This window comes from Lepisosteus oculatus, chromosome 20 (assembly GCF_040954835.1).
Source record: "Lepisosteus oculatus isolate fLepOcu1 chromosome 20, fLepOcu1.hap2, whole genome shotgun sequence".
Classification (NCBI taxonomy): Eukaryota; Metazoa; Chordata; class Actinopteri; order Semionotiformes; family Lepisosteidae; genus Lepisosteus; species Lepisosteus oculatus.
The window spans coordinates 539095-564194 of record NC_090715.1 but is presented as its reverse complement, the minus strand read 5'-3'; the positions used below and the strand labels follow the sequence as shown (position 1 = coordinate 564194).

Here is a 25100-nt window from a genome sequence, read left to right as displayed (position 1 = left end):
TGTGGTTGAGAAGTCCTTTAATACTAAAGAAGAATAAACAAGTGAGTGATTCACTACTTTTTTCTTTAGTTTTTTTCTTTCTTTTTTTACAAAAATTTCACAGTATCACTGATTCATAGCGAAAAACTGGCATGAAAAAAGCTGCAACACTCTGATTGGATGAAAGGAAACAGACGAGCAAGAAAACACATTAAAAAAAAGGTAAAACAGCAACACAAAAATTAAAACATTGTTAAAAGGTTTTTTTTTGCAGAGAAGAATTTGTTCATGAATTTGCTGTTTCCAAACAGAAGACCTGAGTTTATTTGTGTGAGAATGTGTTCTGTGAGGCCAGGCTGCTGTGCCTTTTCTCTTTCACAGAAAATTTGGTGTAATTCAATGATCCCTTCTAAAAATGAAAGTACAAAATATAACCAAACATCACTAAGAGTACTTCTGTAAGTGAGTGGTGCTGTTGGATGTATTTTCTGTTTATTTCTGAATTTGATTGTTGTTGTTGTTCTGTTTCTGCAACGCCCTCGGCAGTACTTTCTTTCTGACGAAGAGCCGCTTCAGGAAGCGATCGCTGACGGACGTGGGCAGGTAGCTGTAGATGAAGTACATGAGCCCCATGCCGTGGCCGGCGTAGTAGCGTGTACTGGGCTGCGTGGACAGCAGCGAGTGCGCAATGGCGTTGATGACGGGGCTGAAGTCCTCATTGGCTTTCCTGGCATGGGCCTTGAACAGCTCTTTAGTCTCCAGCAGGTACTCCTCCCCGTACTCCTCCAGCAGGCTGGGGGACAAGTTCTGGACCAAGTGCTGGTGCTGTTTCTCCCAGTACTCCAGATTACTGGACTGGCCTGGAAGACAGAGCCATCAGCGAATTAATGGTGTGCAGGCCTTGGGAGCAATGCTGTGAATTTTTTCTCTTAGGCATCCGTCACACCAGAAGGAAAGACAGGTTGTGCTGAAAAATGGAGCTGGGATCACCGGTTAGCTCAATACTGCATTGTGTATAAGACAACCTAGCAAGGTGAAATTGCCAGGCCCTAGGGACCACACATTGCCATACAGAGGTTCCAAGACACTTTAATTGTTTTTCCCTGCTGTGGTTTCAGTGATGACAATTGAAATTTACTTTACAATTAAGGAAAAAACAATGGTAGAGTAAAGTGATTACTAAGTCCCTTCAAGCACAGCAGTAAAACAGGCATGTTGAGGCCATGTTTAATGCTCTATATGCTTGCAGAACCCAGGTTTGCTTACACAGTTTCCAGTCTCTCATCTTACTGCTGTAATCATGCTGTTTTCTGTCATGATTGGAGCCACTGGAACCCCCTGGCATTGACCCCATTGCTTGGGTTGGCATTGCCTGATGTGAGTTGTTCCAGCTGGTAGGGAGCCAGGCACTTGGGGGCTCAGCTGGGGTGGTGTTTTGAGTCTCTACCTGCTCCTCTTCACATATTGTACATAGTGTACATGCTGTACATACTCCTCTGTTCTAGCCTCTCAGATCAGATCTTTTCTCTGTTTTCTTGCCCTTATTGGGATTGATGAGAATTGATCACTGATGTATTATATTGGGCCAGGTCCCAGGGAGGAGGAGGTGTGTGGCCCTGGATAGCAGTCCAGTGGGGCCAGTGTAAAAGACTGTTGACTTACATTACCGTTCATCATGCATCCAATAGTAAGAGCGAGAGGACCAGCACAGCATGAGCACCAGCACAACGAGAGCACGAACGCAGCGAGAGCAGGAACACAGAGTGAGCACCAGCACAGCGAGTGCACCAATACAGCAAGAGCACGAACACAGTGTGAGCACCAGCACAGTGAGAGCACCAGCACAGCGAAAGCATCAACACAGAGTGAGCACCAGCACAATGAGAGCACCAGCACAACAAGAGCACGAACACAGCGTGGGCACCAGCACAGCGAGGGCACGTACACAGCGTGGGCACCAGCACAGTAAGAGCACCAGCACAGCGAGAGCACGAACACAGCGTGAGCACCAGCACAACGAGAGCATGAACGCAGTGAGACCACGAACACAGCGAGAGCACAAGCACAGCGAGAGCACCAACACAGCAAGAGCACGAACACAGCATGAGCACCAGCACAGCGAGAGCATCAGCACAGCGAGAGTATGAACACAGCGTGGACACCAGCACAGCGAGAGCACCAGTACAGCGTGAGCACCAGCACAGCAAGAGCACGAACACAGCATGAGCACCAGCACAGCGAGAGCATCAGCACAGCGAGAGTATGAACACAGCGTGGACACCAGCACAATGAGAGCACCAGCACAACAAGAGCACGAACACAGCGTGGGCACCAGCACAGCGAGAGCACATACACAGCGTGGGCACCAGCACAGTAAGAGCACCAGCACAGCGAGAGCACGAACACAGCGTGAGCACCAGCACAGCGAGTGCACCAATACAGCAAGAGCACGAACACAGTGTGAGCACCAGCACAGTGAGAGCACCAGCACAGCGAAAGCATCAACACAGAGTGAGCACCAGCACAATGAGAGCACCAGCACAACAAGAGCACGAACACAGCGTGGGCACCAGCACAGCGAGAGCACGTACACAGCGTGGGCACCAGCACAGTAAGAGCACCAGCACAGCAAGAGCACGAACACAGCGTGAGCACCAGCACAACGAGAGCACCAGCACAACGAGAGCATGAACGCAGTGAGAGCACGAACACAGCGAGAGCACAAGCACAGCGAGAGCACCAACACAGCAAGAGCACGAACACAGCATGAGCACCAGCACAGCGAGAGCATCAGCACAGCGAGAGTATGAACACAGCGTGGACACCAGCACAGCGAGAGCACCAGTACAGCGTGAGCACCAGCACAGCAAGAGCACGAACACAGCATGAGCACCAGCACAGCGAGAGCATCAGCACAGCGAGAGTATGAACACAGCGTGGACACCAGCACAATGAGAGCACCAGCACAACAAGAGCACGAACACAGCGTGGGCACCAGCACAGCGAGAGCACGTACACAGCGTGGGCACCAGCACAGTAAGAGCACCAGCACAGCGAGAGCACGAACACAGCGTGAGCACCAGCACAACGAGAGCACCAGCACAACGAGAGCATGAACGCAGTGAGAGCACGAACACAGCGAGAGCACAAGCACAGCGAGAGCACCAACACAGCAAGAGCACGAACACAGCATGAGCACCAGCACAGCGAGAGCATCAGCACAGCGAGAGCATGAACACAGCGTGGACACCAGCACAGCGAGAGCACCAGTACAGTGTGAGCACCAGCACAATGTGACCACCAGCACAGCGAGAGCATGAACACAGCGTGAGCACCAGCACAGCGAGAGCATCAGCACAGCGAGAGCATGAACACAGCGTGAGCACCAGCACAGCGAGAGCACGAACACAGTGTGAGCACCAGCACAGCGAAAGCACGAACACAGCGTGGGCACCAGCACAATGAGAGCACCAGCACAGCGTGTGCACCAGCACATGAGAGCATGAACACAGCGAGAGCTTGAACACAGCAAGAGCACAAACACAGCAAGAGCACCAACACAGCGAGAGCACAAACACAGCAAGAGCACCAACACAGTGAGAGCACCAACAAAGCAATAGCACCAATACAGCGAGAGTACCAGCACAGTGAGAGCATGAACACAGAGAGATCATGAACACAGTGAGAGCGCCAGTACAGTGAGAGCATGAACACAGCGAGAGCATGAACACAGTGAGAGCACCAGCACAGCAAGAGCATGAACACAGCAAGAGCATCAACACAGCGAGAGCATGAACACAGCAGGAGCACAAGCACAGCGAGAGATGAACACAGCGAGAGCATGAACACAGCGAGAGGATCAACACAGAGAGAGCACCAGCGCAGTAAGAGCATGAACACAGCGAGAGCATCAACACAGCGAGAGGAACAAAGCAACAACAGCTGGAGCAATACAATAGCTGGAGCAACACAATAGTAAGTGCAGGGTCCTGCACTACTTTCCAGTGGCCATTTAAGGTTTTTTCCATGTTATTTCACAAGGACAAGGCACAACATCTGTCGTTATTATTATTATTATTATTATTATTATTATTATTATTATTATTATTAAGTGGCCAATAAAAAGTTTTTGGAGGGAAGCAGCTCATCTATAATTCACCCTGAATTTTTTGACAGTTTCTGTGAGCTTTTACTGGCCGTGACACTTGTGAAACTTTCCAGATAAGTCCGATAGTGAGATTCTCAGTACCCTTTATGTTTTTGAGGGAATATTTTTTTTTAATCGTGACTTTTGTATATGAATGATAACACAATGGGCCTGTTGGTCCAAAGAGAAGCATTCTTATCTGGATTGAAGTATAATTGTAATGTACACTTGATTTACGGTGGTGAATGTAGGGAAACAATATTATGGATCATGAGACATCAGAAGTACAGAGTTACAATCCCAAGTGTGCCTGATGATTTGTCAGCATACAGTCAAGGGGCAAAAGGGGCAAGGCAGATCAGATGGTTACTCCGGATCTTGGAGTTTGGTTTAAAGCTAAGATTTCATGGTGAATATTTAAACTCCTCAGGAGTATGTGCCAATTGAAATATCCCTTAATTGACAAGTTTACAAGTCAAAGGCACACAAGTCAACATTATGTGATAGAAGTAACATCTTCCATCTTCCTTAGGAAAGCTGGTGAGACAGGTGTCACTGAGGCTCCAAGTCCCTCACCTGTCTTGTAAGACGCAGGAAGGATGGTGGAGACCTTGACCCCCCAGGGTTCCAGCTCGTGCCTCAGGGTGTTGATGAACAGATTCAGGGCAGCTTTAGAGGCGCCGTAGGCAGCCAGGCAGGGAAAGGGCTGCTCCCCTGCGAACAGACCGGGAGACGGCACACATCAGCCTCTGCTTGGGACCCAGAATAGAAAGTTAGCTTGTCCGTCTGTAAACGCGTGACATACAATACTCTACCAAAATCCCTGCTCTTGGAATCATCCTGACTTTATAAGGATCATATTAAGAGGAGTAATAAAGATAAAATGTTCTGGCTGTGAGACCTTTATAGCATTATTTAGAGGTTGTCATGAGACAGAAAGTCCTAACATTGAAAACATTGACAGTTAACCTCAAAGACCCTGAGATTTTTTTTAAAAAATTGTTATTTCAGAAAGATTAACTGAAGGCTCTGAGCAGAAGCCACAGTACATTGTGAATTCCAAACCGTTTTACTACATGATGGGTGATCGTGCAGCTCACTGGCATAAGCATAAACACCATGTTCTGTTCACACTGAGAGGGAAACGTTCTAGAAGGACATAGTTCTTCCTGAGTGGGTGGGCACAAAGTCAAGTGATAATGATTAATTCTTTCCCCAAGTGGGAAGGACAGAAGCCCTGCCTTTTAGTGCAGGTCTCAGATAAAGAAATAAGGAAATCCAGTTCCCTCAACGAGGGCTCATTAACTTATGTGAATCTCTGTAAAAGAGTGGATTTGCCAACAACTATGACGTGGAAAAAAGATTCTGTATCCAATACATGATTGGAATCGCTCCACCTGGAAGATGTCTTTAATAAAATGATGTTTAGCAACTCTTTCACTCAAGTGAAATGTTCTATAGTAGTTCAGGTGGGGAGCTGCGTCAGCATGAGTAGGCTGCGTAGGCTGCAAAGGAACAAGTAATAGGTTTAAGGCTTCACACCTGAAGAAGGCTCCACAGCCGAAAAGTTGTGTTTTCTTTCTTTTTTTCAGCATGGAATAAACCTATTACATGTTCTATAATAGTTTGGCAGCCTATCAATGTAGCCCTAATAAACCTCCCTGCCATACTAGCAGGCTGGCACACTACATCAGAAAAGCTCAGCACTGCGCAACAACTGACTGGTTGACCAACAAAAAGTGTTTCATCAGCATAGTAATCCGCAGACCATTTGTTTCAAATCAGGATGCCATAATTGAGATAGCATTAAAATCCACAGGGAACAGGCTGTGGCGGATGTTGCAACTGCTGTACATTATATCATAAGCCCTGGCAAGGCCTCAGCAATCTGGAATGCCACAAAGACAGTTGTGTGCAGCACCGAAGAGACACACAGTATGTGTTATCACTCAAACCTCTGACTCAATGGAGCCTCTGTTATTAGAAAGCTACATGTCTTGTCAGTAAGGGCTGCAATTATAGTATGATTTTGGGGGTGGTAGGTTGAAGATGACTATATATATAAGTTGAATATTGTAGTTCAATGTAGTGTTTCATATTGCTTCAGACTTGGCAGCTGAAAAGGACTGAGGACAGGAGAGGTACCTGAGGGGCTGGAAACCGTCACAATCCTCCCTTTTGCTTGGCGCACCACTGGCAGGAAGGTCTTGGTGACGTCAAGCGTGCCGAAGAAGTTGACCTCCATGCAGCCCCTGTAGTTGGACGTGAGAGACAGCTCTGCATCGCCGAAGTTGACACAGATTCCTGCATTGTTCACCAGGCCCCACAGGCCTAAAGGAAACACAAGTGCAGGTCAAAGGCAGCTCTTGCACACTTTCAGTCCTGTGGAATTTTTACCCGTTTGTGCTCATCTGCAAAAATTGGAGGTATTTTCATTTTCCATAACATTTTAGAACATCATCCCAGTCCTTTAACAGCTGCAGTGTAACAGTGTCACAACCTGATTCCTTCTGGGAGAAACTCCTCTCCAAGTATGCTTTGGAGACGAGTAGAAAGTAATTGTGTAATACTTGGATACATGTGTCCGTGTTCGTGTGTGCCATTTTCAATAGTTAGAAAACAGTTCTTGTTTCTGCATTAAAACATATGTGCATCAAACAGGTTGCAAAACTACAGCGATCCTCTGTAAATAACTCATAGAGCAAAGTGCATTTTTTCTTTCAGTTCATTTAGCTTTTACTTCACTTATCTTTAATGTTTTTTTTGTTTTAACATATAGTCAATTTCAGTTCCAGAATTTAAATGTTCATAACTTTCAAGGCCACTAGGACATTCCAGGACACCACTGATGATTGGGACAAAGGGGTTGAATGTGAGGAAGACAGAATGATTGGGCAGGCAGCAAAGCAGTGATGGGTTACATAAGAGCCAGGGGAGCAGTGAAAATTGATCTAAAACATAATTCAGAGGCTCAGAAAGCATCAGGAGGCTAGAGCTCTGCTGAGACATGCCTGAGAGGTGCACTGCAGCCTATATAAGAACAAATCTGCTTGAAAAGAAACATCTGTGGGCTGCACTCATCTTGGGGACCTGCGGGATGACCTTACACTTTTCCAATTTTTTGTTTTCCTCAGAATTGCTTATGGGGTTTGTGTATCATGAGGAAAATTGTCTGTGTTGGCTCTACAGGCTGAGAAGAAAACCAGCACTTTCCCATATCCTGGGTGGCAGCATCAGACTGGAAGAGTGACAGGCATTTGGCTTGTTATATGAGTAGCAAATCATATAGTAGTAACAGGAAGTCTTTAAGTCCTCCAGAACCCAAAACAGGTGTAGCACAAAGTTAAAAACTTAACCCCTGCAGCACAAAGTGTCATTTTCTGTGTTTTAGAACATCGGATATATTATTTATGTTTCTTTACCGGAGCCACAATTCCTGCATGAGTCTACGTGGAAGCAATTCTAATTTTCTGCTTTTCAACCCAGCAATGTTATAATCTGTGATGTATTTCAATAGCAACATTAAATAACCACTTACTAAACCCTGAGAGGTAGGCATTACTGTTGACCGGAGAGGGATCTTAATGCTATGAGGCTGAGAGAAAATGAATCTGGTGACTGAATTCCAAAAAAGCTTCTTATCTTACAGTATCTCATTCTTTAATAGAAAACCAAAGAGGAACTTCTTTAATTTCTGTTTTGAAGTAAGTGCCTATATTATTCTCTCATGATACGGTACACTGAAATTAGTATCTGTGTTTCTTGATATGTTTTTTTTTAATCACCTGGAATGCTGCTGAGTTGCAACTGCAAGATATAGTAAAAAAGCAAATCTTTGATCTGCAGCCAAAGCCTTGCCAGCCCACAGGGAGTGGAGAAAGTAAGTAATCACAGGAAAGGCTGGGATCTACTGTACACTACACCATTCATACAAACTGCTCAACACAGGCCTTGCCTCAGCATGACACTTGTACAGCAAATATAACGTCTGTTTAAAACAACCGCCATAGCAACATGCAAAAATTCCTACAAACACCCTCCCACCACTCTCCTTTCCTGTCTTTTGAATGTGATATATATATATATTTGTGTGTTATTTACCATAAACCTCTGAATAGATTTATGAAACTTGTACAACTGCTTTCACCAAGTGGGAAGCACATTTTGTTGTGGATCAAATCAAAAATAAATGATCAGAATCAACTTATCTAGTTTATTTGTTTTTAAAAAACAAACATCTTGATAATGGTTTTTAGATATTTCCTTTGAAAGTACTGCCTCACCTCTCCTGCCAAGCTTGTCCACAGTGCAGCGCAAGGCCTGCTGGACCTCCTGGGGCTTCGTGATGTCCATCTGGATGAGGGTCAGCCTGGACGAGCAAGCATGTTGCAGCTCCACAGCCCCCGCCCCACTGAGGTCCAACACACTGGCAAATACCTCGAACCCCAGCGCATCCAGGTGCAGGGCAGCTGCCTTCCCAAAGCCGGAGTCACACCCTGGAAGGGGCAGGAGCTGCTGTCAGAACTGACATCGCATACAAGTCCATCTCTCACCGTGACAAACAGGAAAACAGCACATTGAAGCTGGAAGGTGTCAAATGTATTCTTTAGGACTCTGATATAAGATTCCTCATAAAGCTAAAGTACTTCGGTTAGTTGCAGAGGCTTCCAGGGCATAAACATGTCCCAGTTTCTAAATTTAAACAAACTGCATCCATCAGAGTTTACATTCCCAGCAATGGTGTGTCCATGCAGGCAGCTGTGTGCACCAGAGAATCTGGGTTAGAGCACCAGTTACATCAACAGTGTCTACTTTGGAAAGCTTAATTCTTCCTCAAATAATAAGTCCAAGGTGCAGAACCTCTACTCTCACTCTCACTCTCACTCAACTCACTAAAAGCACTTCACACTACAGGAATGCTTTACTGATCTATTCAGTGATTAATTTTAGTGCATACTGGCATTAACCATATCATTCTGCAAATATTAATTCCAGGTGACGTGGATAGAGGAAGCCCAGCTTGTAACTGAGTCATTGCAGTGCATTAATTAAAAAATATACTTTGTGTCTAAGAAACCTGATCCACCTGTTTCAGAGATCGGTACAGTATCTATTTAATTTCATCATTCTTACCAAAGCTATCTTGAGCTACAGTATGTACAGTATTTAGATCCTGATTATTAAAAAGAAGAAATTGTGTGCCAGAACAGAATGCAACTGGCACACATTCAGTGCAGATAACTCTTCAGACTGCAGCTTGTATGAGAAGGGGTGAATAGGCAGAAAATTGCTTTGACTGTATTCCAGATTTAAATCTGATATATGGAATGTGACTGCAACATGATAACCTCCTCCAGGAACAAAACCGCAGTGTACAGGAGTCTGTACAATCAGAAATATCAATTTATTGCCAAAATGAACAAATGGGTTTGGTTGTCTCTGTAAAGGATAAAGAATTAACAAGAGATGAACCCTCATCATTTTTGTTTAATTCTGGCATGAGGAACTGTAGAGTATTTTGAACTCTTTAAAATATTTTCTGCATTCCCTGGCAGGTGGTTGTGTTAAGAGGTTCATTGTCAAGTGTGTGTGCCTGATGGGTGGCGTTTTTTTTGGAATGAAAGAAATGAAGTGGGAATAATTGATACATGCACATACACAGAAATTTAAGAAGGTTCCAACTAAAATTAAACTACTTAAATTAAAAAGGAATTCCAAAACAAGTTTACATATCTGTCTTTAGTAGAGTGTTGGTTATTTTGATACACATAAAAGGTACAGTAGATGTAAAGTAGCAGTAGAGTTGTTACACATCTCGTTCGAAATCATGAACCTTACAGCTTCTTATGTCTCCGGTCCCTGATATTACTCTTCATATGACCACAGTCCTTCTGTTTTCCAGATCTCTATAAATTGCCCATAACTGGAGACCTGAGAAAAAAAGACCTTTTGCACTGTGAACTTTCAGTACCAGATTCTGTTACCCCTACTTTAATGCTAATCTGACTAGATGGCAATTAAAAACTCATTACTAAAACTGTGAACAGTTTTAAGAGGGGACATCACATAGATAAAAAAAACATTAACAAATAGTTAAACTAAAGAGGTTTGAGCCGGGAGTTGTGTCAGTGAGCGCTAGCTGCACAGGAACAAGCAGAGGTTAATTCTTCACTGAAAAGTAGAAAGAAAAAACACATTTCAGCTGCTGAGTCTCCTTCTGGTGTAAGCAGTAAAACTAGTCTACAAGTTAATCTCCATACTCTTTGCAAAGCCATTTATAAACTTCTTTTGATCTCGAAAAGCTTTGCTTGAGACACCTAGAGAAGAGGTTTCCGTGAAGCAGTGACTGGTCTTGGGAGGGCAAGCCTTGAAGAGCTTCAACAGGCTGAAGTTTCTGCTGACTCCTCGCACCATATTGGTGAAGACGACCACAAGAGCACTGACTAGAGCTGCCAAACCACACCAGACCATCACAGAACAGCTGGGCTGCTTAACAGAAATACAGTACGTTCCTTAGAATATAGGACTGTTGTCTACTCTTACAGGGTGTGCACAGGCCTGAAAAAGTGAATTTGTTCTCATTTGACTTACCTGGTGAAATAAACGAAATTAAACACAACACGATGGGCAATTGATGATAACCCTAAACCAGCCCACAGATGTCCATGCTGTAACATGTTTCAGATGAATACATGGCTTTTGTAAGGTGTTTAATTGTTGCTTGCATATAGAGGTGAATATATAACCACACTGTTTGTAGATTACAACAGTCACCAAAGAGTTCACTCAGCTTCCAACGCAGAGGCAGTGAGAATGAGATGCTGTCTTGTCCAGAAGAGCATATGGCCTGTGAGCCCAAATCTGTCGGTTGCTGTATCCTCAATGGCATGATCTCATTAATCTCCCTGCAGGCAGAAAAGTCATCACTGATGAAGAGGACATACTGGTAGCTCAAGTGAAGTGGAATCACTAATAACAAGCTTTATAACAGAGGCCCCTTGGCTATGGTAAGGAAGACCCATCCACCCACAGCAACAGGCACAAGGCAGGATACACCCTGGACAGGATACCAGTCCATTGCAGGGCAGACACACACAGACACACACAGACACACAGACCCAGACCCAGACCCAGACACAGGTACACACCTGAAGAAGGCTCCACGGCTGAAACGTGTTTTTTCTGTCTTCTATTTTCAGCATGGAATAAACCTATTACTTGTTCCTTCTCAAACACAGACACAGACACATTCACACCAATTTTCTCAGAAACCATGTTTTTGGACAGTGGGAGAAAACCCAAACATGGGAAGTAACAAAATTACACAGGGCACTCCAGGTCCAGAATTGAACCCTGGGCTCCAGTGCTGCAAAGAGGAAATGCAAACCCCTGCACTGTCCTAGAAAAGATATTCTGAAAAACATTTTTAAAAGATGAAAATATTTTTTTAATCAGTGCATTTCCATTTTGAAGATTTTAAGTTAAAAATCCTCTTCCACAGCTGGGAGTGTGGTAGCATGAGAATGGAACACTGGTACTCTGCTCCAGCCCAGATCTGGAGTCGATTACAACTGATCTACAGTGGACTTTAACCCACAACACAAACTCCAGTGGGTCCCACGCAACTCTCTATTTATTCAGTCTGAAAAATGAGTGGTGTGGAGGAGGAGGGGCTGTGCAGGGCAGGAATTAGGTGTGTCTGTAATTGGTCAGAGTAACTCTGTCACTGTGTCTGACTCCCTCACAGCGCTGAAGTCAAAACAACATATTCTAGTGCACAAGGAAGACAAATAAGGAACCAATTCCCATTGTGCCCACGACCATATCTGTGTCTTGAATTCCTGGGTGGAAATTGTAATTACAGTGAAACAGAGCGAAGCCAGTCCAGCCCAGCCAAGTCTGAACAGTGCAGGGCTGCACCAGCAAGAAGCTGGAACTTTGCGTTCTAAAGTTAATCCCAAAGGATCAAAAGCCTGTAAACAAGCTGAATGCAGCTTCCTTGTCCCCCAGTTTGCATACATTTAATGGACGATATGTTTTCAAGAACATACTGTATATGTCTGGTACATGTCAGTCAATGCTTGAAAATAAGATACGTAACGGAAAAACAAAATGTGAAAATAATCTGTTTAGTGGAGATTTGAAGAAGATAGTGGAAATGATATGGTGTGATTAAAGTGCTGTGGGCCTTAGTGGATATCACTGTTAGCAGGAAATTGATTTTACTGTATTTGAAAACACGTCTGCACCACACCTCTGCAAGCAGCACCTTGTTAAAGGTTACTGGCATACCACAATAAAACTCTCAAAACACCCCGTTGGGTGTGGAAGTGTTCTGAAGAGTGTGATGTCTTCATTCCCACCCTACACACTGCTCGTCGCCTTTGCCCCTGGTGTTGTGGGTGCTGCGCTCTGAGATCCTTATCAGACTGCCACATGCTAATCTGCAGTGTGTGTCCTGAGGACAGGAGCTTTTACCTCAGGAGAAAAGGGCTCAGAGGACACTCTTCAAGTTCACAACCAAACTGAAACCTCAGTTATGTGTTGTGAGTGGAGAGATATCTGGTTTGTGCTGTGCTTGCCACAAAGCATGCTACTGCAAAAAACACACAGGCTGCCACCCAAAAAATATTCAGAGCAATCATATCCAAAATGAGCTAGATTGTTTCACAACAGAACACAGCCCACAGACATATTTAGTAGTGAATATTTTCAAAATGATAAGAAATAGGGATTATTTCTTATAAATAACCTTGCCATTTCCTGGACTACTAAAATAATCAATTAAAATAATTTGTGCACATTTTAAATGTGCCCACAGATCTAAACATTCTGGCCAGTTCTCTTTTAAAATCGCTCACTTCTGGACCCAGTGGGTTTGAGGTCAGTAATGTGCAGGCGGTCTGTTCGCCGAGGGTTCAAGGGAGTGCCAGTGTGAGCAGCCATGCTAATGAGCTGAGTGTGCTGATGGCTCAGAACTAGAAATTGAGTACTTTGTGTTGATTTTGGCAGTGACTGACATGCACATGATGGCAAGAATAAAAACTTAACACAGCGGAAAATCGAAGTGGACTGCGGCAATATGTAATGTAGTTTGTACAAAGATCACAGGTTAATGGCTAACAAGAACTGCTTTTTGAACAAGTTAACTCTTATTTTCAACACATATTAAGAGTTACTATAGTTAGCAGTAAGAACATTCTACTGCCCTGTAGTGTGAACCCTTCTTTTGCTACATTCTGTTGTGATTCTAATTTCTTGATGCTTTATAATGAATGTTTTGACTATTTAGGCTACTGATTATACAAAGAAAATCTATCAGACTATATCCTGTCTGATAGTATTGGGCACTAAAGACTCTCTAAAGTCTATTACATTTTAAAGACATGGAATGAGTGCAGTCTACAGTCAATAACTGTACATAGATGTAGTTTTTTTACAGAAGTGCAATGCTACACAAAGTGTTCTAAGCAGAAATCATTACATAAGAGCATCTAGTGAGAATATGTTTGGCATTTGGTTTGCACTGCCTTTCAATGAGACTTTTGCACTGGATGGCTTCCAGGAATCCTGAGTAAATTTGATTGTCTCACTCTAGACAGTGTATGTTAAAAGTCATTCAGATTTTTCCACTGTATCACTCTGAGTTTGGGAAGCCCTGGAGTGGGGGTAGTGCCTTGAGCAGAGCAGGGCCAGGGTGGACGTTTATTGAAGGATAAAACAACAGACTGCAGCTGTGTACTGCACACCTTAAGATGATGCATCAGAATTCAATATATTATAACACGGAAATATTTTGGTCCCCATAAAGATAAGTTCAGAGCCTGCATCCCATAAGGCTTTTCACCATATTATTTTGTTTTTCTTTGCTGTTTTGTCTAGATCAGAGGTTAAATAAAAATGGAAAATGTTATGATTACTATCCTCTTTGCACAGCCTGTAAATATTTTTGACCAAATGGCTTTTGACCTAATTTCACAAGGGAAATATTTAATTCATTTCATTCCTTCCTTTCTGTTTGGAGAGCTGTGCTCATTCAAACCATTTATTCAGTCAGCACCATGTGCTTCTTTCTAGGTTTTAGCAATGGGCAACATTATTGCATATTCTTCCATAAACAGACCCTTCCTATTCTTCAGCCATGGAACAACCTTAACCTTAGTGCCCTGTACTTGCCATAGAGAAATAATAGGAACAAACTTGACATTCAAACCATTTAAAACATCCCAAGCACATCCTACTTCCAAATCTCTAACCAACGACTAACTTTTCTATGCACGAACATATGGATGTACAGTAGGAGGTATTGAAAAAATCAGAGGCCATTAAGAGCTTCTGCTCTTACCTACAGTCTAGGCTGAGCCTTGGTACATAACCAGTAAAGGGTAATTCCACAATGAAAAATAGAAGAAACAATGTTTCAAGCTGTTGAGCTTGAAAGGTGAAGGTAAAGGAAGGTGAAGACCACCTTCACAACCGTCACCAAACAGATGAGTTTGTCTTTTCTGTTACTCACCGTGGGTTTAGCCTTTACTTGTTCCTTTGCAGCAAAAGCACACTGACACAGCTACCAACTTGAACATCTTCTAACAGAATTTATAGTCTTTTGTGGCTGAATGTAGGTTTTAACTTTATTTTCCCTATGTTATCCTGGTCCCTTACCCCATGTCTTTCCTGACACCTGCTGGGGCACTGCTGTGCTGACCATGTGCTTCAGAGGTAGACCTCTCCTTAGGAGGAGTCTTCACTCTTCACCCCTCTGCCACACCAGGGCTTGTCTCTGCAAGGCTCTGGAAGGCCAATCATTTACATAGTAAATGTCTGTGCTGTTTCTGCCATGCTTGGCAATTGTATTTAGGATTTTGTTTGAAGTCAGAGTTGGTATCCTTTGTAGTTTTGAAAGAAATTACCTTATGCCTTGGAAATGAAACTTGAATCAGATCCATTCCCACCCTCTAAATAAAATGTAACTTATAAGACAAAATCATTTTAAAGGATTTATTAATTCTGGTATTAATAACAATTTAATTTCATTTCTTTGTGTGGAGTGAAGTGGGGGAAACCCTCTCTTAAGAGTTGTGTTATAATATACAGTATATAATGAAATTCCTTTTTGTTTCCACTCATACACATTAACAGCAATTTAAATTCACTAGATCACTCTGTGTATCTGTGTCACAGTTTTGCCACAAGCACCTTTGAGGCTAAAGCTATTTCAGCTCAATGGTCTTAAAGAACACAGAGAATCCACACAGCTTGTATAATTTATTCTGTCTGAACTCCAATTCCATTGTCTTCAGTGCTCACTTAATGTAAAATGATTATTCCTGATGTATTGCAAAAGACACTAATATTGTGCCATTCTAAAACATTCCTGAATGATCAACACCAAGCCCACAGTTTTAGTCCGGCACAGAGTCATCTGGGAAGATTTGCAAGTCACCTAAAGCGAAACCACTTGTTGTTATTGTAGTCACGCACAGAAACGATAAAGGCATTGATAAGCCAATGACAATTAAGAGGCTTTAACTGCAAAGGCCTTTAAGCTTAAATAATACAATCTTTGCTGTGCTTGTAATTCATTAAAGAGGTTTAGCAATTACATTGACATTATAGTTGAATGTAATAAAACATGTAACATTTTATAAGCCATGATTAGGGCAATGACGCAGTCAAGGGCTTTAGCATTTATAATCCTTACTAACATGCATTGATCCCGTGTTTTCAGATTACCTAACAAGTGGCACAGAGTGATTAAAGTCTATACTTTTCGTACGATTCTGCAATAGGCCCATTGAAACACCTGAGTCACCCACATTGTAACACCTCAGTAGGTCAGTACTGCCTGGATCTTCTGGAGATACAGGAGCTATACAGCCTGGTGGCTGGAGATTAGTTGAACACGTTGCAACTGAGCAAACAAAAACAAATGTACTTCTGTTTCTATGGTGTTATATCAAAGTTCATTGTTGGATTTGTTTATTTTATCTTTGCTCAGGAAACTCCTTTAAGTCCTAATAGATTAAATCGTTAATGAACGACCATAGTGTCCAGTTTCAAACAAAAAAAGCAAACAGATGTTACACAATAATTACAGAACATATGTACACCTTTATTCCCATCTAAATCTTTATTAACATTTATAATGAAACATCTAACTTGTATGAGGTTTAAAACCTCTTGCCTGACCGCAGCCTGTTCTTGGAATGATAAGACCACTAATGTGAGTTTAATCTTTTCTTAAGCTTTTCTCCACTTATCAATGTCTCACAATTACAACAAAAGGGTCAATAAACTCTCATAAACTCCTGAAAGAGCCTCATTACCTGCCAGAATGTACTGCAGCTCAGGCACATTAAACAGGGGTTAGAGGGTTAGCGGTCTGGCCTGCCTTGCCGTTTTGTGCCATAAAAATGCACACAGAAGTATTTGTAAAGAAACATTGTGTTTTCTTCAACAAAATGGCCGTTTGCCTGGTCATCTGGTGCAGGAAGGTGAAGGTCTTCTTTTGATGAACTTTCAGCTGGCTCACTGTCCTTCTCATCAACTCTGTTGAGGGCATCTCATAAGAACTCTCTGCACATTCCTGGTTCTCTGGCTCAGCAAGGCAACAATCTGAAGAGGAACCCAAATCTTTCTGCAGGCAGAGCTCATTGTAAGGTTAAGAATTGAAACCCACCTTAGCCCTGTGGGACATTATTCATGGTTAATAATGAGACTGTGAACCAAATCAATTATTTCTTGACTGTGATTCCTACATTTGGTTGTTGTGCAAACATCCCAATGTTTAATGATGAGTGTGACACCAGGCATGGGCTCACAAAGGGACAAATGGACCAGCTGAGCCTTCCATTCCTGTGGGAAACCTGGGAGTCTGAGCCTTCCAATAACTCCTTTGAACACCAGGAAATGCAGTCTGTTTAATCTCCCCTGTCAGGGTCTTATTAAAAGACTAATTTCTCCACTGTGGTTAGAGAGGAAAAACAAAGCCGATCTGTTCAGACCCCAGCCAGTCCATGTACCCTGCTCCTTAGTGCTGTAATGGAAATCAGCTGTGCAGAAATGACACCATGGGAAACAGCCTCCCTGCAGGCGATGCTTGCTTTCAGTCTTTCAGTAATATCTTTGATATTGTTATCAACAGTCGTCCCACAAGGTGGTCCTGCAGGCAGGGCGCTTTATTCAAAAATGTCAGTGTGTCTGTTGTTGCTGCAAATTATTGGATGCCCCCTGAACAGGATGTTGCACTTGCAGCCTGCTCTTGAGGGAAGCATGCCTCCTTCCCACCTCAAAGCTGCAGTCGCTCAGGTGTGACTTCCTTTCTTACTCATTAGCAGCAGTAAGCTGTGATATTGCAAACCTTATGCAAGGTGAGTTACGGATTGTGTTTTCTTAGCTTTCCTATGGATAATAATAATAATTGCTTACACTTATATAGAGCTTTTCTGGACACTCCACTCAAAGCGCTTTACAGGTAATGGGGACTCCCCTCCACCACCACCAATGTGCAGCATCCACCTGGATGATGCGACAGCAGCCATAGTGCGCCAGAACGCTCACCGCACACCAGCTCTCAGTGGGGAGGAGAGCGGAGTAATGAAGCCAATTCATAGATGGGGATTATTAGGAGGCCATGATTGATAAGGGCCAATGGGCCAGGACTCCGGGGTTACACCCCTACTTTTTTCGAGAAACGCCCTGGGATTTTTAATGACCACAGAGAGTCAGGACCTTGGTTTTACATCTCATCAGAAGGACAGCGCCTGTTTACAGTATAGTGTCCCCGTCACTATACTGGGGCATTAAAACCCACATGGACCGCAGGGTGAGCGCCCCCTGCTGGCCCCAGTAACACCTCTTCCAGCAGCAACCTTAGTTTTTCCCAGGAGGTCTCCCATCCAGGTACTGACCAGGCTCACACCTGCTTAGCTTCAGTGGGTTGCCAGTTGTGAGTTGCAGAGTGATATGGCTGCTGGATGTTCCATGCCTGTACCAGGTACGTTCTTTTCTTTGTGATTGTTTCCCATGTGTAGCACCATGTCTCATCATAGAGAAATGTTTCTCCCAACACAGCTGGATCCAATGCCATTACGAGGAGTCCTGGGGATCACAACGTGGCAGCCATCCAAGAGGGGACATCATTCTGGGTGGCATGCAACACAACTCAAGCCAAGGCACACATCTGTCATGCCCTCTCTAGGGACACAGAAACCCGAGCTGCCAAGCCCAGCTTCCCTTAGTATCAGCAACGCAATCTTTCCAGAATGACCAGAAAAGTTCTGTCTTAGTGTGGAAATGCTAGGTTGCAGTGCTTGCTCTTTTTTCTCATTCTGTGGTTCCTCAGTAAATCTATAAGGACAAAGGCTGTTTACATACAGTATACCAATGTACTGTAGATAAATATATGTTAGAAATATGAACTATGTATTTACAGTACTATATATTTAAATATATTACAGTCAGTTTTCCCTGTGATCATACTGGGCAAATTGCCTATCTAATACATTCGCTGCACAGTGGGCAGTTTGCCCACATTTGCCCTCTGAGGGAAAATAAGAACCTTTGTATCAGTTTCTTTTTTTCTCATGACATAGCTCAGAGCAGGCGCTGAAAAGGCTTCAGTCATGCTTGGGGAGGCAGCATATTCAGCTAGTCCTGGGACTTTAACCTTCATCCTAAAAGGAATTTCTGCAATTCCCTTGACTCTCAAAGCGCTGTGTAAGAGGTTTAACATTTTTTTCTTTTTAATTTCATGGAATGAGCTACAGAGTGATTTAATTTGAATTATCGAAAAACTAAACTATGTTCTTGTAATGATTATTTTTTACATTATGTAACATTTTCTACAGCTCAGATATTTCAAGTAATACTCTAAATAATTTGAAGTCTTGATCTTGGGATGTGTCTCTAATACATGTCTTCCTATTGCTTTGGAAAAAGAGTATAGAGATGCTGGGATGGAATCCTACAAACTGTGGTCTGTACCTCAGTTTTACTCCTCCGTTTACACGTCATGAAGAGTTATTTCCACCCTCTCTGTGGGACAATGTGAGGCTGTGTGAGAGTGGCACAGTCCCTGATTAAGGATTCTGTGATGATTTAAACTTATTTAAACTGGGTAAAGAATGAAAGGACTGTGAGAGGAAATCCTTGAGATATTTTGTTCCTGTAATAATTGAGCTTCCCATTTCACACTGTAAGGGAAGCACAATTGTATTATTCATTCAGAAATACCTGGAATCACAGCTGCCTCTGTTTACCAAAGAACTTTAATTACAGCTTCATTTCATGTTCTGTCACTTACTATTGGTCATGTTAAGAAATAAAAAAGTAGAAAAGCCACCCAGTATTATATAATATTTCTAAGATTAAACTGTTGGTGTACAATCACAAAAATTATACAAATATGACTATAACACGCATTCAGACATTAGTTTGAAGCTAAAACTTTAGATTGTTTGTTCCCCTGGTAAATATTAAAGGGATTGATGTCAAAAGATAGTTGTTTTAACATTTTCGTCCTTAGCATGCCTGTCAAACATACTGCACGTTGCCCAAACATCCCAACTCTTACAAATGTCTGGCAACACTATGAAACAGCTGTGAAACATGTCAATGTGTAGAACAAGCTGTACTCTTTCTAGTCAAAGAGCAAGCTGCTTTAGGGTTTGTCATTTCTTTACTTTACAATGTCTTGATAATTAACTCTATTGTACAATGGTCATTAATGTATTTCATTAATGACATAATACAAACTTTCTTTCAACAAATACTGCATAAATATTCTTGATGGTTTCTTTTCAAAAACTGAGATAGGGGGTGGTGTTTATAGTCGCTACTATTAATAGGATACCTATTCACCACATTGAGTTCTGAGCCCTGGGGAGATCTGGGGTTGTTTTCCTGGAGCCCATCAGCTTAGTTTGGTGTTGGCTTGTGACATAGGCGCTGTGCAGCACACTGTAAAAGCTGAATCGGAGGAATATTGGAGGAGGTGATTCCAGTCTGGTTTCCATGCCACTAGACAAGCTCCTCGGTTGCGAGTCTCAGCCTGAGAACACCTTTTCAGACTTGCTCTTTAATCTGCAGCCTGGCATCCTCACAGAGCTTGCTTGATCCCTCAAGGTAGGAGCAGAAGTCCACTGCCAGACAGCACAGGACCTCGTAATCCCTTCCACTGTAGGACCCATAAATTATGTCATCAGTTGCTAATTAATTTAATTGCTAATTTAATGGGGTGATTGTCCTACAGAGCTGACAAGGTGTACACTCCCCCAGGCCTGGTCAGCTCAGATGGGGCCTGGGTGAAGCCATGAATGTCTGAGAATATTCTGGTCAGTAGGAGCTCTGTCTGACTCAGAGAGTCTGATTATTTCCCCTGCCAGCCAGGAACCTCATGACCTGCGATTTACAAAGTAAATACAGGAGGCCTAGACTGAAAGGAAAAATCTCTGTTGAGGTGTTAGTTGTAGATTCTTACTCGGCCACACCATGTTACTTTCCTGTGTAGAGAACACTACACTGACAGAATTCACAATGGACAAGGGGAAAGCGATGGGTTAACGTTAAACGTTTCAGGATTTTGAGTATTATTTTATTTGGATGACTCGTTTATCCAAAGTCACTCCCATTTATAGAGCTAGGAATTATTACACCCTGTGAGTGAATGTGAGTGAAGCACATTTCTCATAGTAAAGCAGCAGCTCCCCTCTTTGAATTCGAACCTACAACCTCCCTATTATGAGTTCAAAGCCCCAACCAGTCCCCAAACTGCTGGCAGCCCATGTAAGGAATGGAGCAGGAATAAGGAATAAGCAGACAGGCATTCCAGGAACACAGCAGGAACTAATCCATTAGTACTCCGTACAGTTCAGGGGAGCAAAGAGAAGAACCGTATCATCATCAAAGACATGGCAGCAATAGATATTTGTTCACATAGCTTCACTGTGATGCATTACCTTGTGATGAGGGCAAAATGGTCAATCAGAAGGAAAGCGAGCAAGAGGATACTGTATTATGAATTGGAAACTATAAAACATGTACTGTACATAATAAAATGAAACACAAAATTGTTTAGGAAGCCTTTCTAAAGGTTGTTCCTTCACTGATTTCAGTTACCAGTCCACAGATAATGTTTATGTTGCATCATGGTAATGTGTTGGTTGAATTCTGATACTGCATCACAGTTATCAGTATAAGAATAAAGGGAGGTATCAATCTGTGTTCTATGTATATGACTGTATGCGACTGGATTTTTGCAAACATAACATTAGATCTGGACCTTCCAAATTCTGTCACTGAAAACATGCTCGGTGTTAAAGCAGGCATGTTTTTGGAGGAGCTCTATAAAGGTGTCTTAAAACTTGTGTTGAGGGACTGTGCACTGTATCGTGGGATGGCATTGGTGAGTATTGCCAACATCTTTGTTCGAAGGATGGGGAATTAATGTGCTTCAACTTGAACTAACCAGGAAAATAGGAAGTATTTTTTTATTTTTATTCAAATGAAACTCTTACCACATGTCCAGATTTAGAATTTGTGAGTATTGATTTAAGGTAAAATTCTGGTTTTCTTAAGTCTTTGATCTACAACAGCATGATAAAAGCACTTAAACTGATCTCTGATGCCATGCCTTGAGTCAGCCTGAGCTACAGTGCAACTCTGGAAAAAGTAAATTGTCACTAGGGAATAAAACCACAGGCAGTGTGAGCAGGATATGAAGTAATTAGCACTGGAAGCACTTTTTCCAGCTTTTGAGCATTAAACATTTTTAAATTTTGCAAAGATGAACTGGAAAATTTCAGGACTGCAAGCAACAGCTTTCTAGGATTTTTTCTCTAAAGTGGCTTACAAATGGCAGATTAACCGCTGTAACCATTAAGCCTCTTTTTCAATTAAAGAAAAACCAGTCACTTGGGGAGACAAGTATTGCAGGGTTTTTAAGACATACCATTGGTCTGAAAGTAAATGTTCAAATTCACTGAGGTAATGAGCTCAGATTCATGCACCTTTATTGCAGAATCAACATTCTCTTTATCCCCTGAGTTCGTGCACAGAATTCCACCTCCAGATGAAGAAATGTCCAGACATGCTCTTTTCCTGAAGGCCTCACTAAGAGGATTTAACAGGAAGAAAAAGCTTAATCATTAAAAAAACTCTCATCACTTCTTTAACATGCACTTTAAAGTACTACTTTAAGTGATATGGCAAAAAAAAAATGAATCCACCAAGGGTTACACTGAACATTAGTTTAGACATAATAATTCCAATACCAGTTGTTGTTTGTTGTCATTATCTTTTTAAAGTATCTTGTGTAAATATTAATTTCATCACTATCACTAGATAGTGAACTAAACACACTTTTCTCAAATTTAACTTCTGTTTGAAATAACAAAAACAACTTAGAAATTCATTAGCAAGCAAATCTTATTAGTTGATTTGTTAAAGTACATAAAATGATTAGTCTTTAATCATTGTAGGCTTTATAGTGAGCTTAATGAGCTCATTAGTTTGTTCAGTTACACTCAATTAGGACACATTAAAATCACAGCAAAGCTTTGAATACCTCAAACAGTAATAATTATATTTTCACTATTAAAGTAGATGATTCTGCTCATATTCTACATATTTGCATTCTAATAGGTGATCCGTTATGTGCCAATTGTTATATGTGTCCCTGTGAAATTCACAAGTACCGCAATAGTGTTGCAGGATATCTACTATCTACTATACTATGCAGATATCCTGCATAGTACAGTATGTCCTGCTCTTCACATGAGAGCTCATTGCTGTTCTCTGTGCTTCACCTTCAAAGACTGCAGAAGCAGCTCTCACTCCTGTGTTGCTTGAATCCAAATCCATAAACAACATGTTTTCATTCTGAAGCAGGTGTTAACAATGAGCCTTTAGCTCCTCTATTGCAGGCACTTGAAAAGATGCAGTTAAGACCAGGTCATACATTGCTTTTAAAATCCATATTTTACTAAAGCAGTTTCTAGTCAAAACGGCTTTTCACACAATAGGAAAACCTCCAGTGGCAATGGCACTCATTTCAGTTCCCTTTAATTACTTTAATTAAGATGTAAACACTTAAAGTCAGTCTGGACTCACCATCTTCCAAATATTATTCAAATATCACCTAACAAAGGAGAAGCACTTTGACTTCAGCTTTCTTGTTTTACTGTAAATCCATTGCTTTTATATGGGAAGGGGAAGATTATTGAACTGTTTAAAAAAATAACAGAAATGTAACATGGCATTTCCTTTGCAAATACAAGCAGTCCACATTGTTTGCAAGATCAGTCATTGTATGTTAACATTTTGTGTGTTCTTTCAGACAAATTCCGGACATGAAAAACTCAATACTGCAGGTGCACGTGGTATTCAGAAGCCACTCGCAAACAAAGAGCAAACCCGAAGAGCTGAGTTAACAGCCTGAACGACAGCCTTGCGGAAGGGAAAAGGGGAAGATTGTGCAACAGCACAAGTGAGTTATAAGCCAAATCCAAAACAGTCAGTGAACTTTCCTACCTGTTATGAAAACAGCTTTTCCCTCAGTGGGCAGAGTCTGTGCGGCTGAGCCCTTCCTGGTGATGAGCCCACAGCCCGCACACAGGACAGCCAGCCCCAGCACGGCGGGCAAGCACAGGGTGCACAGCCTCTCCAGCAGGACTAGTAGTCCAAGCCACACCACAAGGGTTGGGACTGCACTGATGTGCGAAGCCAGTATCTTCTTCATTGCTCCTCCAACAAACACAGACATCACCCCCATGTAAATCCAGAAGGACAGGGCATACTCTTCCATGGCTCTGGGAGTGAAGGGGAATGAGAAAAGCTTCATCAACCATGTGCCTCCTGCAACGCTGCTCTCACACACGGAGGGAGCACAGGCAGATGAATGGGTTGTACACACTGTTTATATACAGAGCAGACTGCTCCAAAGGGGAGGGACTACAGAGGGATCTAATCTGTGGCCAATGACTAAAGTTTAACTGTAGTTTAATGTTCCTTTTCTTGTTATCCTTTGCCTTCTTGATTTATTTTCCTTTAGTTTTCTAGAGCACATTCACTGTTAGAAACTGCATAACACAAAACCCCTTTTGTCAAAGGTGAGCAATTAATTGGAAGTGGTAGATTGTCAGTTCAATACAGAAAATACTCGGGAAGGAAAAGAAAAGGCACAAGTACTTTAGAAAAGCATAAAAAGAAAAAATACAAATACAGTTAGACAGTGTCCCTGAGACACATACAGTAAGAGGAAAATGTCTTTAATGTTAGTTAAATAAAACATCAATTTTGCAGTTTGACTTGGGGGATAGGAGAAAGGATTATTTCAGCAAGTAATATCAACCGTTATTATGAGTGAGAAAAACTACAGCAAGGACAAAAGTTCTCATCTGGGAAGGTTTATCACACTAAATTTGCATGGTGGTTTTGCTGTATAGTTTTTTCACATGGTTTTCCTCTCGTGTGCTCCGTGTTCACTATGGCTAGCATGCTTCTGTCATGATTCATCACCCTGCATGACAACCAGTGCCAGCGAGTGCCTCCTGAGACTGGAGTGGCTCACAGCAACACTTGATGGATGTGTAATTTGATGGGCTACAACATCGTCCTCACTGCATCACATTGTGATTTGATGATTTGTTTCCTGTCAACACTGTTAATCTTCTCCAGATGTGCACTTTAAGAAACACACAGAAAGCGAGTGTAACAGTTCCATTCTGCGCTCAGGTCTCTTGAGGATAACTGGTGATAAGGCTGAATTATGTGCTCTGCGTATGTTTGTTTTCCACGTGCACAAACACAGCTAAGATACTGAGGTTTTCTTGATGGTGTTACCCTGGCTGTGACATTCAGTCACCCTTCTGCTCACAAGTCAGCTGTTGTGCAGTGTTGCACTGGTGACAGAGGGCCACCTCTATCCTGCTGTGTGTAGCAGCATTTTCAGATCTTCATAAAAGTTTTTTTTAAC

General features: G+C 42.3%; 1 protein-coding gene across 2 annotated transcripts; it reads right to left on the bottom strand.

Moving 5' to 3' along the window:
* Nucleotides 1-24028, bottom strand: hsd11b2 (hydroxysteroid (11-beta) dehydrogenase 2). 2 transcript variants are annotated; one of them, XM_006641520.3, is made up of 5 exons: nucleotides 23657-24028; nucleotides 8410-8622; nucleotides 6272-6457; nucleotides 4703-4840; nucleotides 1-839 (listed from the first exon to the last, which is right to left on the bottom strand). In XM_006641520.3, exons 1-5 carry the CDS (start codon nucleotides 23964-23966, stop codon nucleotides 472-474), a joined length of 1215 nt encoding a protein of 404 aa, XP_006641583.3. In that variant the 5' UTR covers nucleotides 23967-24028; the 3' UTR covers nucleotides 1-471. The 2 variants fall into 2 exon arrangements, with proteins under 2 accessions (XP_006641583.3, XP_015224062.1); XM_015368576.2 differs by lacking the exon at nucleotides 23657-24028 and adding an exon at nucleotides 9965-11002.
* Between the last annotated feature and the right edge of the window lie 1072 nt (nucleotides 24029-25100).